The sequence below is a fragment of the Heterocephalus glaber genome, unplaced genomic scaffold, assembly GCF_053883595.1.
Source record: "Heterocephalus glaber isolate CG9 unplaced genomic scaffold, H.glaber_assembly_v1.0 deba00000738, whole genome shotgun sequence".
Taxonomy (NCBI): domain Eukaryota; kingdom Metazoa; phylum Chordata; class Mammalia; order Rodentia; family Bathyergidae; genus Heterocephalus; species Heterocephalus glaber.
This window is the reverse complement of record NW_028258161.1, coordinates 16380371-16396656: the sequence shown is the minus strand read 5'-3', so window position 1 is coordinate 16396656 and position 16286 is coordinate 16380371. Positions and strand designations below refer to the sequence as shown.

The following is a 16286-nucleotide window of genomic DNA, read 5'->3' as shown; positions in this document are numbered from 1 at the left end:
TCCATCTCACAGATTCCTAACCCAGGTCAGAAATGAGCCTCGGAAATAATCTACTGAAGAATTTCTCAAATTGTTCCACAGAACACTGCTCAACTCACTGCACCTTGTCTGAAGTGGTGATAAAACCAGATTTACTTCATCTGCCTAAATTACTGTTGAGAGTTTATTACTAATCTTGAAGAAAGATATTCACTATTTCCCATGTATGTTTGGCTGCTAAATTTCAAAAATTTCAAAGTGTTAATCTGGCCCAATCCATTTATGTTACAGGTTGAACACATCTAATCTGAAAATCTGAACTCTGAAATGCTCCAAATCAATGCTCAAAAAGGTTTAGATTCTGGAGTATTTCAGATTTCAGAGTTTTGGATTAGGGATGTTCAACCAGTAAAATGTATATAAAAATGCCTAAATCCAAAAAAAAAAAAAAAAACCAAAAAACCACCCCCAGTCATAAGGCCAAAAAGTGGCCAAACCAAGCATGTATTTTAGCTCTCTTTATTGCTAATTTGCTCAGTCACTTCTCCCAAGATCCAAAATTACCCCTACATTGTTAAGGCCAATTTTTAAAATGTCACTTAAAGTTAACTGCCCTTTTGCTCATTACCTTTCATTTTACTAAATATCAGCCTGGCAACGTCTTCTGGGTTAACAAATTTTGTTTCTTCTCCAGTATCTATTTCATATCGTAATTTCCCATTTTTTTCAATGACCTATAAAAGAAATAATTGGGCTAAATAAGGAATAATTTTTAAAAACATTCAAAGTTTAAAATCAACATTACCTGTCATGACCTTTGGCAGTCACTCTGTATAAAACAAGGAAGCAGTAACAGAATCATACTCACTAAACATTTACTTTCCGTGATGTATTTCTGAACTTGCGGGTCATCAGAGCTGTTCAGAAAGAAAGATATGGATAGCTAGGTATTAAAATAAGTATCACAGTCATATAAAGTTTAAAGACTATACTTTTCAATGTCAACAAATATTAAAATACAAACAAAATTCTGAGACTATTCAGTAAGTCTTCAAATATTACAGAAATTAAAATTAAATGGAATATTTATGAGGTTATAGTAATTCTCCTAAAGTGCTAATCTTCACATTTGAAAATACTGTGCCGACCATGCTGTATGTGACTTTTCATCATATTACTGATTTTATGCCACACACTTAAACATTATGATCCTGAAGACCCAACCACTAAGATGGAAAGGACAAAAGGAGGTTAAGACTGCAAATGGAGATTTCATTACACCTTTTCTTTTTGATAAAGGGGATCAAACTCAGGACCTTGTGCTTGCAAGGCAGGTGCCAGAACCACTGAGCTAAATCCCCAGCCCTCATTACCACCTTTGTTTCTTGGTTTCTAAACAGAATCAACATCCAAAAGCAAAAGATTGAGCACAAATATGAACACTGTATACAATGCACAGTACTACAGTATCCATATATAGACAGATCTACAATGTCCCATACCAGGTACTAAAAGTATATGGCAAGGAAAAATTTAAAGCAATAAGCCCTGCTTTAAGACAGCAATACCAATTCATGCATACTACAGAACATTTCACCTATTTGATCCTCACCACACCTAAATGGGGTAAGTTTGGTGGTTATTATTTTAGATAAATAAATTCAGAGAGGGGCAACGATTCATACTAAGGGGCAGAGCTTACTGACCGGAGGTCTTATTTACCAGACAACTTTGTTTATAACTTTTCACTTGTTTATACTTTAATACACTGCCTCCCACTAAGACTGTAAATGACCACTGCACTTCTGCCTCTGAAGGAATAGGAATCTCTGATATTTGGCTTAATTTTACCTAGAAATAAAGATGAAATGAACCAGTGTCCTTCCTAGTAGGCTTCCAAAGAGCTGGGGATACAGATGAAAATTAATAGTGGCTAATTGTGGAAGGGTTACAGAGCATCTTGACAATCTTAATCTGTATAAATAAAAGGCAGACAAAATGGACTAACTGGGCCTAGAATTGTAGAATACTTTCAGGTCCTTTTTACTTTTCTATCACCTTAAAATAGCAATTAATGAGAGGAGCTTGCTGAAAAGTGACACAGCTAATTAATGGCATGGCAGGCTGGTATCTAGGTGTTCATTACAAAAGTTAAGCATTTTTCCCATTAAATCTTTTGCTCCTCCCTTTAAAGCACTTAAGACTGCATCTCAGATGAGTATTTTAAGATTAGGAAAAAAAAGATAGAAGTGTGTCTATAATTTCAAACACGACACAGGTTTCTTTAGGATAGAATTTAAGGTAACCAGGACAATTTATCCTATTGTGTGGGTTATCTACTACTCAGATGGGTTAACTTTTAAGCAAAGATATTTTATTGGACTTATAGAACTCTTTAGAAATGGAAAACTACTTCTCAACTGCCATTCAAAAAGGGTCTCTCTCGTCTGAGGACAGAAAGCACATGTAGCTCTTAGGACCATACAGTGGAGACTCAAAAGCAGAGAAATAGAAAGCAGAGAATGGAGGTGACAAAGCAGCACAGATATCATCAGAAAGTAGCGGACGAACCCACAACTACATATAAGTAAAAACTTTATTTGTCCATACCAGGATTAAATTACTTAACAAAAACACAAAGATGGTGGGAGGCTGATACACACAAGCACTGCATTCACATCACGGTCTTCAGGAAACAGTATCAATCCTACCATTGCATCAGTGTTCCCAGCATACGGTTCTCTTCCTCCTGAACACCTGATAGTCATCATGGTATTCTTAACACATGGAGTCTTTCCCCACTCCTATTACATTCAGTGCCTACACTTCAGTGTCTAACAACGCTTTGCATTCATCTGCTCGTGGGTCCTCACAACACCCCTGCGAGGTAGGTGGGACAATGACTTTGTCCCATGTAGGGGTAACCTGAGCCAGGCACTGGTGAAAAGTCTTGTGTGAGGCTTTCCAGGTAGCAGGGCTGGACTTGGAGCTTAGGTGGGCCTCTCTGCTTACTTCCCAGTACATGGTCCTCTCTTACTGCAATCTTTCTCCCCTTGATATTCTTAGCATATTTTTCTGTTTACTTCATTAGGACCCTTTTCGAGTTTTATTCTCATACTGTAGCACTTCATCCATTAGATTTTCACAACAGTACCTCCAAACTTTTAACCCCACTTCTGCTCTTCAGCACTTTACTTATTTTAAATAAATCCTTGCCTATGTACTTTCCTACCATTAGATTTACACTGTACAGGTCTAACGCTAACTTACCTGTTTTCCCAGAAAATCTATTCAATCTCTATTAGTGATTTCTAGTTATAACTGACCCAAATCCTTCCATACAATGGCCTAAAACAATTAAGATGTGTTTATATTTGTCTTTCAATACCTTAGCATATACTTCTTGAAAGCAAGGAATCTTTATGTCTGGCCTGGTGCTCAAAAGTTTATGGGTATATTAACATTAATACTGTAGAAGGCTCCCTTAAAACACAACTGTTACCAGAATTTCCAACATATACTAATATGCTGCTGTGACTGAAAATGTTACAAGTGAAATTTCAGTTTCATTTTGTATTTTTAAATCATACTATTTAAAATATTTTTAGAATTGAAAGATACTAGAAAAAAGCATCTGGTACAAATCTGTCATTTTAGAGGTAGAAACTGAGGCATAAAAAGGGCAAGTGATTTCCCCAATGAAGTGTGCTAGGATTAGAGTCCAGCAGTTCTAACCAGATTCCAGTGCACTACATGGCCAGCCTGCATTCACCCTGCTGGCTGGCTTGCTTGCCACCTGTGGTATTCATGGTAGGCCCACTGTGGTTGACACTTCTTCACCTATATACATTTCCAGCGTTCACGTAAGCATCCAGCCTGGGATATATAAAACATAACCCCTTCCAACACGCCTGTTGTTTTTTCCCTCAGTGTCTTGACTGCAGGAAAACCTTTTAAATTCCAAACACTGTTTGTATTTCCCGAAAGTACTTCTCTTAAATCCCGAAGATTTCTGAAAGTACTAAGAAAACCTCTAAAAGCTTTAAGTTAGTTTAGTGATGGCCAGAAATAGCTTTCTTTCTAAGTTAACTGGAAATGTTGCTTCATCTCTTCCGAAGTTTGTGTGTTTAGGTGGAGGGTATATCTGCTGAGAGTTGTGCTTAAAAGTTTATCACAGGTGGTCTTCATTTACACCACCCTCTAGTGTTCTCAAAGCTAAAGGGAAAACAAAGTTCATCTTTTCTTCCACGTTTTGTTGTTACCTAGATGAACTTTTGTCTATACCACCTGAGAAAAAGTGACCTTGGAAAGTTTTCTAAAGGTTGTCCTCTTTAACACACTAGACCAAAACAACCAAAACCAAAACCACTTAAAAGAATGAAATTAACTAAAAGCATATTGTAAAAATGATACAATCCAAACTGTTTCCACAATGTTCAAATGGCAACCACAATTTAAAGATATACCATATGCATAAAAAGGAACCTAAGTAATATAAAATGCAAAGAATTTACTTACATTTACTGTCTTATGAAAGAGCCAATATTTCATATCAAAGGCTATCAATATGAACTACAACATACTATTAATTCTGGTTGCCTGTCAGTTCTTAATTATATCCTTGACAGGAGACAAGAACTAGTAAAATGAAGGAGAGAATGGTCATTTGACTAATAATGAGTGCTTAGTAGGAGACCTGTCAGAGCCATGGCAGTGAAACTAAAAGAGATAAAGGTAAAATATTGTGCCTATACTAGGCTAGTGAGTCACAGAGGGATTTGAAAAATTAAGATCCGAAACTCCATGAAGCTGTCAAATTAAGCTAGTAAAGATTCAAGCAATGAGGTCAGTATGCAACCGTACTTCTATGTCTTGTGAACTAATGTGCTCATCCCAGCCTTGCCTTAGCCACAGTCACGCGCATTAATAACTTAAATATGTAGAGTGCTTTTAAACTTTCACATCTATTAGCCATTTGATCCTCACAACAACCCTGTGAGGTAGGCAGGGCAGGAGTTACTTATCTGTCCCCCATTTTACAGATGAGGAAACTGTCATGGAGAGGTGAAGGAGATTGCCTCATATAAGCGACAAAGCCAGGACAAACTGGCTCTTGTACTCGGCTCCATCTGCTTTCTATTAGGCCACCCTTCACAGTTTGGGAAGATCTTTCAATCAGTGGAGGGTCTTGGGAAAAGGAACTCACAAGTGAACTCCTACCACTCTATCAATGACTCATCTCTCTTCTGAGGACACAGAAAAAGTGAAGGTACCAGAAGGCAGGTGTTGGAAGTGGACTTCTACCAGTTTAGGCAATGTATCCTTCTGTAATCAATTCTTAGCTTTTGGTATTTGAAATCAGCCTCTGAAGCAATTTTTCAAGCCCTAGCTGAAAAGCACCAGCTGCCTCTTCCACTGCGGTCGCCAAGCGTCTGACTGCCATGACAGCGTCCCTGCGCAGCTCGTTGGCAGTGTCTTGCTGCGCACTGGCCTCCTCACCAATAGCAATTAGCCTGTCCAGTTTTTCTTCCTCCCGCTTTGAAAGTTCTCGTGCCAATCTCCTGTTTTCTGCCAACTCAGCTGCAATAGTCCTGGCCACTGACCGCCTTCTTCGCCTTGCCCACCTTGGTGGGGACTCACTGGCCAAAGGCCTATCCCCACCAGAGACAAAACCAAGACTGGAAGAGAAGACTGGAGGCTGCAGTGTGGAGGCTGCACCAGGAGGGTTTCTGCTGGTGCTGGTGGAAGGACTGGTCTCACCCGACATGCCCAGTCTGGTCATGGGGCTGCTCTGACAGGGAGCAACTGCACCTCTGAAAAGGCTGTGGAAGCTGCTGTAGCTGGGGGTCCCTTGAGAGCACCCTGAAAAACAAAGCAACAATGCTGCAAAGAGGACATTCCTGCCAAGGATACAAAGAGCCAGAACCAGAGTTGAGAGTCACAAAACTAGGGCTGTTCTTGGCAAGGTCTCTTTCCACAAGGGGTTGGAAAAAACTCATCCTGTACCCTGAACATTTTGCCTATTGTAATCTCTTCTCCAAAACTTCCCCTTTGCTTTCCAAAATCCCTTTCCACCTAGCTATTCAACCCACTCTTTTCCCACATATTCCTAACTACTCAGTACCAAAACTAGTTTATTTCTAAGGTATGGCTTCTAGGTTTCAAGAGTTCTAACACCTCATTCATATACCTGGGGCTATAGCTTTTTAAATCTAGAGCCATTTACTATTAGGTTTGGAAAAAAAGGGTGGGGAGGGCAGAAATGGGCTGTGCTGAAGAGGGCACTATCCCAATGCTGACTGTCGTTTAGAATCAAGCAACCCTGAGACCCCAATCCTACACATGCTTGGGAATTACCTGCACCTGAGGAGTCATCCCAGGAGTCCTCGAGGTCACTGGTTTCTCGAATCTGTTCACTGATTTTCAGCTGACAATCCTCATCTGATTCCTTCACTGTTTTCAAGATAGGCTGATGATCAGCTACCTGAGTCCTTTTCGCTTTCAGAATGCTGGTTCTCTCTTCCTCTGGTGTGCCAGAGGCCACTAAGTTCTGATCACAGTGCTTGGCCCAAGCAGCAGCCTCCATTAAGTTGTCTGGGTCAGTCACTATCTGATTTCGAAGAAGCTGATCCAGCGTATCATAAAACGGACAGTGTGGTGGGTCACCCATACTCGTGGCATGAGCAACATAAGCCTTTAAATACAATGCCTTCAGAACTTTAAACTTGGAGCGGCACTGACGTTCCGTGCGGCGGAAGCCTTCCTGTTGCATTCGCTTAGATACAGCCTGATAGACATCTGCATTGTGATGCACAGTCTGGAGGCGCTGAATATACTCTGCCTCGCCTAGTATGGAGAGAAGAGTTCGTGTCTCCTGTCTGGACCACCGGATGCCTGCACTGCTATTAGCAGTGGCCATAGTGGGCTGGGAAGGCTACTGAAGCAAGTGCCTGGGCAGCAAGGTGCAAATGTGAAGGTGTGGGGAACCTCTGTGTGCTCTCAGCGTATTCCCAGGAGCCAGCTGATTCTTCCCTCTCAGGGCTAATTGCTGAGAAGTCAGGTCCAAGGACCGCATTTCTGGCTGGAAGGCCACAGGGAACGAGAGTTACAGGAAGGGTGTAAGGATCATTTTGGCAGCAAGTTAAGCAGTGCTACCTGAGTAGTTCATAAATAGGCATAAGCTGGAGACTGAGAAAGCCCACCCAAGGTGGGCACTGGACCAAGGGTTCAACAGCTTGGTAAAAAAAGGACCGGCTCCTCCACAAAGGGCCAAACACTTCCAAGGGTGACAACTGGTACAATATGTGTCTGTGAAAACCAGTACTGTCTGGTGAGTAGACAGGTGAATGGGAAAATAACCTGAACCACAAGGAAACTAACTCTAGGCCCTATGGTAGGAATCAGGCTGTGGCTATTATTTACCTGACTCCCATTCTTGTGCTTCTTTGCTAAAAAGTAATTCTCAGGGCCAGAAAAGCAAGCTTAAGCCATTGTGCTAATACAAAGTTTTGAGCATAAGGCAGAAGATAGCTGCATCATTACTCTAGCCATCTGCCCCCAAATAGCAGCATAAAAGACAAATACACGTTGGCTACCAGGAGACAGTCATACAAATGTTTTGTATCTTGAGTATAACCACGTCAGTTTCCTACTTGTGATGTTGAACTACAGTTTTGTAACCAATAAGGGAAGTGGAAAATCAATAATCTACTAGATGCCTCTATTTTTTCTTAAATAGCATGTGAAACTACAATTACCTCAAAATAAAGTTCAATTAAAAAACAGCCATCCAGTGATTCTGATTTCAAGAATTGAAATCAACTTTTCTTTTTTTTAGAATGCATGATTTCAAAACATCTGATACCAAATATATTATTTTTAGTATGCTTTGTATTAAGTTTTACCAACAGGTACAAGATATAGAAATATATTTATCACCACAAAAACCTTCAATTTTCTCCAAAATACTAGTTTCTAGAAATACCACGAGGAAAAAAACACTAATAAAATATCTGTATGTGTAAAAGAAATGAGTATTAAATTTAATTCATAATCTCCAAATCCTAAAATCAATACAAGGAAATGATTTGCAATCAAATGAAACAGAGGGGCTTGGGGATAGTTCAGTGGTAAAGCAACCGCCTAGCAAGCACAAGGATCCGGAGGGGAGGTATTAGAAAGGACAGAAACTAGGGGTGAGGGTTAAGAGACCTGAGCTGTAGTCTATTAATTTTATTTCTCCAATTAATTTAGAAATGCCACAATTTCCATGTACCTTGATCTTCTCATTTATAAGGGGACAGACATTACCTGCCTACCAATTTTTACAGGGAGGTTGAGAGGCTTAAATAAAATAACAGATGTGAAAGCACTTTGAAAATTTAAAATCACTCTATCAAGTAGTACTATTGTAGTGAAAATGAAAACCCTTAATTATTATGGTAATCTATAATTTGAAGAGACAGAAGTCTGGAGAAGCAAGCCTCTTTAATTTTCTAATTAAAGTTGCAACAGATGATTAACCTGATTCTTACATAAGACATTAATTAAGCTACTTCTCTAATGATTAAATCTGTAAGGCAACTGGAAAAGTCAGTTCCCAGAAATCGTCACAAAGGACATGGAGGAAGAAAATCAACATTACAAGATTTTGTAAAATTCAATCACCATACAAGGAAGTCTTCAAATTTACACCAACTCTACCAAGTTCCTTCAGTTAAAAATGTGAAAATTACCACCGAATTACCACCCCTAAATGAGACAAATTATCAAAAATAAATGGGTGTTGGTATTTCTCAATAGTGACTTGTAAGGAAGAATCAAATACCTGAGTAAATCCCATCCTTGGTTAAGATGTGACAAAAGTCAAAACAACCTAGTGGAGTATTCTCTGAAATGATTCAGTCATAAAACCAACAAAATAACAAGTTGTGGTGTTTCTAGTTTTCCTTCATATTCTACTTAAGATTAATAAATGAATGCATCTTAGATACCATATTGTAAAGTATCATTTTATTTCATACCTTCTGCCAAGGATCTGCTTGACTTTCATGACAGTACTTGCAATATTTCTTATTCTACTTTGCTTTGCTGCCAGCCCAACCACCTGGAAAAGAGCAACCCGTTATAATGCATGTAATTGTGAAACTATTTCCAAGTACAAAAAGGAGAATAGTACCTCTTCGCTTTCTGAGAAGGCGACAACAGCTGGAGTAACTCTATCACCTGCATCGTTTGCAACAACACCAGCCCGGCCGTCCTAGGGAAAAACAAGCGCCCGTGTTAGTGTTTAGTGAGACGCACGGCCTCGTTAGACGTGAGCCGAACGTGGGCAGTGCTACTTCGCCATCCACGCGGGGAGAGAATCACTATAGGAACACCTTAAGCCTCGCAGATCTGGTCACCACTGTTAACGTCCCAGATCTTACGGAAGGCCCGCATTCCGCGAAGGCTGCCTCGTTTACTGAGAGCGCCGTGAGTCGGCAGCTGGTTCAGACCCGCGTTTCCGCACGCGGCGGCAGCGGGCGTCAGTCCGTCACCCGGCCGCGCTCCTCTCCACGCGTCTTCCTTCCCTCGCCTCCTCCACGCAACCCGCCCCACACCGCCGACGCGGGCCAGGGACGGCGCGAACGCCCGGAGCCCCGAGGGCCCAGCCACCGCTCCGGACCCGCCACCCAGGCCTCGCCGACGCCGCCCGCAGCTCCGGCCGGGACCCTCGGGGGCCTGCGACCGCAACGCCCCGCCCGGCGTGAGGCCGCGGCCCAGCCCTCAGGCCCTCACCTTATAGACGGCCACGCAGGCTGAGGTGCAGCCCAGGTGGACGCCGATGGCCGCCATGAGGCGGCAGCGACAAGCCGCTCCCCAGCGCCGAAGGCTACGAGCCGCCGAAAAGCCTCCTCAGCCAACGCGGAGACCTCACGTTCCCGCCCGCCCACTGCCGTCCGCATCGCCGCCAATCGGCGTGAAGGTCCCGCCTTTCCTCCCGACCAGCCAGCGAATAGCGTTAATGAGTCTCTCCGTGCTTCCCTGAAGCCTCACGACGCGTGTGTAGTGCGCACGCGCCAAGAGTGGAGGGACGGGAAGAGGCTCTTTCGTTCCACCCCTTTCGGTGTCTCTTTCGTGAGAGCCAATGCAAACGCTCGGTTGAGTTGCGTCATTGGTTCTAGCAACTCCGGGCAGATTCTTCCGAGGCTCTGGGCTGTGCTCCAGAGGTCTCTGTGGTAGCCTCGGGTCACGGCGGAGTGGGCGGCGCGGCGGCTCTGCTGCGGCTCAGCATGCGGGGATCGAGCCCGGCCACCCTGCTGGCCCTCTGCGCTGGGCTGTGGGTCTCGAACCCGGCGCCGGCGCAGGACCAGGACGCAGCTAACATTGCTCAGGACTTGGCAGGTCCAGGTGGCTGCTCGGCGGAGGACTCGAGCTCCGCGAGGAGCAGGGCTGGGCCAGAACGACGAGTTTCTCCCCGGCGCCTGCAGGCGCAGCTCGTGGGGCTGCCCCGCCTCGCCTCCTGGGGCTTGGACCTGTGTTTTGCAAAATCGGCGTACGTCACTTAGAGGGCTGTTGACCAGAGCAAAGAAGAGAATTAGCTGTGCCAGCCCCTACCTTTTAGACGTCCGGATACTTAATTTAAATAGACCTTTGAACTTGGGAATCTCTCCACTGAACAGGAAATTGTGGGCTCACAGCATATGTTGAACGAATGAACTGATATAGTCTGTCTTATGAAATAAAGTCTTAATAATTGGAGTCAGCTTTCTATCAGCAATAATTAAACTTTTCTCCAGAAATTGAAGAGATCTACCTGATGTTATTTTACAAACTTCCTATGAAGTCTCACTAAATTACCGTTTTGCTTAAAGATACTGTGTCCTATACATTTAAAACAGCATTTGTAAAGTATGCACAATTGATTTCATGAGTCATTGGAAATTAATTTCTTGGAAGTTCTATCTAAAAACATTTCAAGGGGCCAGGGATTTAGTTCAGTGGTTCCGCTGCCTGACTCGCAAGCGCAAGGTCCCGAGTTCAATCCCCGGTACCAAAAATAAATAAATAACATTTCAGACGAGAAAGAGCATCTGTATTAAGTGTGAAGTTTGTCTTTCCTAAATTTATTACTACCTGTTGTGATTATTAACTTGTTTGTCTGGCAAACCTTTGTACATATTTTAGTAAGTAAAGAGCCTGTATAATCACAGAGAATGAAATTTTTGAAGCAACTAGATTCTAGATCTTGCTTTATTACTGCTTATGAACTTTTTTGCCCACTTAATTTCTCTTCAATGTAACGCTTGAAGTGCTATATTATCCTTTATTTAATAGAACAAAAGTAAAACACGTCTATGAGCTTAGAACTACCGAAGTATCTCCTAACAATCACAAAGTATTTTGAAAGAAAAATTTTAAGTGCCTACATTTTAAAATTACATATAAAAGATTACATATAAAAATTGAGAGTTCTGGCTTTTCATGAAAACATGGTAAGACTGGCCCATATGACCATTCAGTGAGAAATGGCTTAGCTGCTCTTTTGCAGGAAAGACATGTTCTGTTGTGTGTTTGTGTGTGGTTTTCCCACTTAGAATTAATGCTTGTACTCATTTATTTGGCTTGTCTAGTCCCTGTAGGTATTTAAGTTTGTGAGCTCCGCATTTAGGTCATGTGAGGCTTACTGGAAAACAAATATTTCTGGATCACTAAAAGCATTATATTATTGGGAGTGTTCTAAAATAGTATTTATTTTATAATAATTGAAGGTTCATGTATGGGACTGTTTTTAATAAACAAAAATTCACAACATAAAGGAATGTAGTTATTTGAAGTTATTTTAGCAAAAGATACATGCCAGAAACCTGGAGTTCCTAATTTGTTAGGTGATTCATGGTGAGGTTATTCTCACCATGTGAGTTCAGGCAATGAACTTGCACTTCCTTGTGGCATGTAGGAATGTTGTAGAATTCCGAGAGACCAATGGGACTTAGGATGCCAGGTCTAAGATGTACACCAGCTCAATGGACTCCTGTCCAAAGGAAGAGTATTGAACAAAGAAAAGTTGCAGCTTTTATACATTTTGTTGAAGGGGGTGGTTTTTCTAGTGGTGGAGCAAGTGAGTTTACCAGAACAGGACGAGGAAGGGCAGACAGTTTTGTAACTTTGTCTTGAAAGAACACAGTGTCTTACGAATCATATGAGAACAGAGTGTCATAAACTGTTTGCAGGACAGTTGTCCATTTTATCTGTACCAGAAGAAAGAGTTACAGCTACAGGGGAGAAAGGGTAATGGGGGGGGGGGGGGGTCGGGACTGCCCCAGGCTGGGAAGGACTTGTTTTTCTTTAAGTCCTACTTCAACACCATTGACTTATTTCCCTTCAGCAACTCTTCCCTTGATGGTCCCGATACTGCTCTTCCCTTTTTCTTTGTTTCCTGTCTTTGTGCCTGCTTGTTCAAGGTATCTTCGTGGAATTCTAATCCTCTAGCTATGGCTACACTTTTTAGTGCAATCAGAATCAACCTACCTAACAATCTGGTAAATCCAAAATCTATCCAAACCATCTTCTTTCTAGAGGTTCCAGACCTTTCTACTGCACTACTAAATATCTTCATACCTCAAATGCAACACAGCCAAAACTCAAGTCATCATCTCCCCCATTTTCATCCCCCTCAAGCCTGTTACCCTTACAGTGTCAACATGGGACAGCCACCTGGTCAACCAGCTGGAATTCTAGTTTTCTCCGCTCTCCCTCACAGGCAGTCAATCACTGAATCCATCCCCTCTACCTGCTGATGGACTCTCTGCTTCTTTCTCCTTCCTTGGGTCCAGTGCCTTGTCATGTGGGACTGTGTGATTCAAAAGTTAATTACTCCCCTAGATTCTGTTGCAAATTTGATGGTTGGAGTGTGTTTGCCTCGGGACAATGGACAATCAGTAATAGGGCGAGGTTACTCAGCCATCTGTTTGCCCTAAATCCAAATGTCCCGGGGCCCAGTATCTATAGGACAATCTGTAAACAGGGTGGTCATAACTGTCAGTCAGGATGTCTGCTGAACATCAGCATGTGACAATGAGCCACTAACCTTTGTTCTTTTTTTTTTCTGTGAATCCACTTGTTAACCCCCCCCCCCTTAACCCCCTATAAAACAACCTCGGACTCTGAGCCAGGTGCCTCTCTGAGCTATTTTGCTTCGGGAGTGCCGTCTGGCCAGACTAGTAAAGGTCTGTTTCCCAACATGGCCGGTGTGTTCCTTCCCGGGTGTGCTCCACTCCAGCTCCTTGGAGCGTTTGGTAAGGCCCTAGGTCTTACAGTCAGACTCACCATTTTGCCTCCTTACTGTCATATACCATCCTTCTTCCCTGCACCTTCCCTCCTCGCTATCCCTCTGGGAGAGTCATCATGTTCTTTCTTCGTTTAGTGTCCCTAAGTAATTTCCCAGTGTCTTCTAGGTAGCTTCCTGCCCCTTGTCTGACCGTAGTATCTAGCGCCCTTCTCATACGGTTCAGTAATTGCTTTGGTCTCCTCCAAACTGGGCAGTCTTTCGAACTCCAGACTGCGGCTCTCACCAGATCATTTCCAGCAGCTACTACAGTCCATGGCATACAGTGGGCACTCTGGCTGCTGGACAAATGGATGCATACGTGCTATGTGGAATTTCACATATCTTTTGGAAAATCAACTCTTTAGACAAGTTAAAAGCACAAGTTAGAAGTCCTGGCTCATCTTCTAGATGAAACTTAGCAGAATGACAGTTGAGGTACATAAATCATATAAAAATACACTGAGGGAACAGGACAAGAGCTACATGGCACTGGGCTACTGGGGTTCCTTTGCAGGAAGACAAGAATGAGAGGTGGCTGTTAGTCTTAGTTTCTGATGTAGAGCATTGATCACAACAGCAGGCATCTTTACATACTTAATATATTTGCTAATTTAATTTCACAGCAAAATATACGTTGAGAGCGATCTCATTTTTCACACTCCTGTCGATAGCATTTAATGCCGTGGATGACACAGCATTTCTTTCAACATTTTCCTCTTTTGCCTTTAGCATTAACATTGGCCCTCTGTTCTCAGCCCGCCTCACTGGCTGCTGCTTTCAGTCTTTTCCTGTTTCTTCCCATCTTCGGAACGTTAGAGTTTCATGAGAAAGAGACCTGAGGCCATGAGTCTTCACTATCTCCCCCTACTCTGGGTCTCATATCATTGGGAGGGTGATGAATTACAAATTTAGGTGTCATCCTAGACCTCACCCTTATCTCTAGATTTATAGTCTAGTGCCACTTAAGGACATTTCAGTCAAGGATGGCTGCAAACATGACAACAATTCCATGAGAGTGTAATGCAGTAAGATTTCCTGTCACACTGGATGATTTCCTGTCATGGTCACACTAGGCATTACATTTGCATGTTTGTGCTGGTGCTGGTGTGAACACACCTGCTGCACTGCCCATCCTGTAGAAGTTTCGGTGCATAGGATTACGTACAGTATATAATATTTGATAATGAATGGCTATGTTGCTAGTTTATGTATTTACTATACTATAATTTCTACCATTATTTTAGAGTTCCTGCTTTCTACTTGTTAAAAGTTAACTGTAAAACAGCCTCAGGAAGGTCCTTGAGGAGGTTCCAGAGGAAAACATTGTCATCACAGGAGCTGACCACTCCATGCATGCCATTGTCTTTAGAGAACTTCCAAGGGACAAGATATTGAGGTGGATGGCACTAATATTGATGATTCTGACCCCGTGTAGTCTTTGGAAAACGTGTGTAGTTGCATCTTAGTTTTTAATGAAGAAGTTTAAAAAATAAAAACAAATTTAATAGAATAAAAACTTATAAAATAAGGATCTAAAGGAAAAGGTCAAATATGTGTTTTCTCTAGTATGAAACAAATGTGATATATAAATAACTTAAAGAGCAAAATAAAAGAGGTGGTAGGAAACAGGAAAGTAGACTCTGGAGATGGGAGCCTGGAGGGAAGGTGGAGAGGTGATATGATATGTAGAGAATCTATTTTTGTATAGCTATACAATGTTTTGTTTTTGTTTTTTTCTGGTACTGGGAATCAAACTCAGGACCTTGCACTTGCCAGGCAGGTGAGGCGCCACTGAGCTAAGTCCCCAGCCCTCTGTACAATATGTTTTAAACTAAGTGCTACTACAAAAGAGTCAAATAGTTTTTGAAAAAATGTAAATAATAAAAATAACAGTAAGCTAAGGTTATTGTATTATTGAGGAGAGAATGATGATTTTTCAAGTACTTAGCCTAACCATAGAGTTTCTATAGCCCAGAGCAATGCGCAGCCCTGTCCTGGGTTCCGACCTTCCCCCCTCAGTCACTCACCCCGAGCTGCTCCCAGTCTTGAGTGCTGCATCAATGGTGTGATATTTTAAAAATATTTTGTATCATTATTGTGCTTTGTCTGTGGTTAGATGTGTTGGATAAATATTTAGCATTGTGTTAAAGTTGCCTGCAGAATTTAGTATAGTTAATAATCTACATGCTTGTAGCCCAGCAGCGCTACCGGCAGGCAATGCCAAAGAGCCTCAGGAGGCTGTACCTTGTAAATTTGTATACGTACCCTCTATAATGTTCCCACAACAATGAAATCACATAATGACAACTTTCTCAGAATGTGTACTGTCATGCATATATCTTAATTCTTTTTTCCCATTCCCCTCCCTTCCCTCCAAACCTTCTTGTCCTTCCCATTTACACAAGTTCTGTTTCCATTTTTCCCTCCTTCCCTCCCCTCACCCCCTTCCTTTGCTCCCCTTCACATGTGAGTGTGTTCTTCCTACTTCCCAAGAGCTATCTTCTGCAGGAGACCAGATAACGAAGATCAAGGCCCAAATGACCTTTTCTGTGAGCAGAATACCAAACTCTTCAGAGGCTGAGTCCCCTATACAAAATGGCATAGAATTTGGGTAGAACCTGGGCACATCCTCCCATATTCCTCAAATCATAGATCATGCCACATTGCTTACAATACTTCACTCAATGTAAATGTTATGTAAATAGTTGTATTATTTAGAGACAGTAACAGGACAAAGTCTGTACATGTTCAGTGCAGATGCACTTTTGTTTGCATCAACAGTAGTTCTGATCTGTGGTTGGTTGCATCTGTAGAACCCACCAGAAGGGAGGGTTTAGTGTACACTAGGTTTTCCTTGGATAGGTCTTAGTTTCCATGGAAACTGGAACTGTCCCAGGTTGGAGCACAGAGAAGCTGGAACACGTGCCTTCAAAGCGTTTCGTAGAGTTTCTTTTTTGTTTTCTTTTGCAGTGCTGGGGATTGAGTGCAAGGTCTG

The 16286-nt window shown here is 42.2% G+C and overlaps 2 protein-coding genes across 6 annotated transcripts in view; both read right to left on the bottom strand.

Annotated features, from left to right (window-relative positions):
• Hspa14 (heat shock protein family A (Hsp70) member 14) overlaps positions 1–9898 on the bottom strand; it is a 37753-nt gene extending 27855 nt beyond the window's left edge. For both annotated transcript variants that reach the window (XM_004861766.4, XM_087207057.1), the window contains exons 1-5: positions 9760–9898; positions 9158–9238; positions 9003–9085; positions 848–896; positions 608–713 (exon numbers count right to left, since the gene is read on the bottom strand). In XM_004861766.4, the coding sequence (XP_004861823.1) occupies positions 608–713; positions 848–896; positions 9003–9085; positions 9158–9238; positions 9760–9816 (376 nt within the window). In that variant the 5' untranslated portion in view covers positions 9817–9898. The remainder of the gene's footprint in view (positions 1–607; positions 714–847; positions 897–9002; positions 9086–9157; positions 9239–9759) is intronic.
• Msantd7 (Myb/SANT DNA binding domain containing 7) lies at positions 639–9236 on the bottom strand. 4 transcript variants are annotated; one of them, XR_015449590.1, is made up of 6 exons: positions 9158–9236; positions 9003–9085; positions 6337–7060; positions 5186–5841; positions 848–896; positions 639–713 (listed from the first exon to the last, which is right to left on the bottom strand). XR_015449590.1 is itself a non-coding variant. In XM_087207061.1 (4 exons), exons 3-4 carry the CDS (start codon positions 6896–6898, stop codon positions 5318–5320), a joined length of 1086 nt encoding a protein of 361 aa, XP_087063187.1. In that variant the 5' UTR covers positions 6899–7060; positions 9003–9085; positions 9158–9236; the 3' UTR covers positions 2562–5317. The 4 variants fall into 4 exon arrangements, 1 of the variants encoding a protein (XP_087063187.1); XR_015449589.1 differs by having other exon boundaries at positions 5253–5841; XR_015449591.1 differs by having other exon boundaries at positions 5253–5841; positions 6337–6825; positions 9158–9174.
• Positions 9899–16286: the final 6388 nt, after the last annotated feature.

What these genes read in the sequence shown, in the direction of transcription:
- Msantd7 (XM_087207061.1), bottom strand. Translation starts at nt 6,898, where the DNA reads ATGGCCACTGCTAATAGCAGTGCAGGCATCCGGTGGTCCAGACAGGAG. An exon ending in GGATGACTCCTCAGGTGCAG is followed by an intron (nt 5,842 to 6,336) that starts GTAATTCCCAAG and finishes TTTGTTTTTCAG; the next exon opens with GGTGCTCTCAAGGGACCCCC.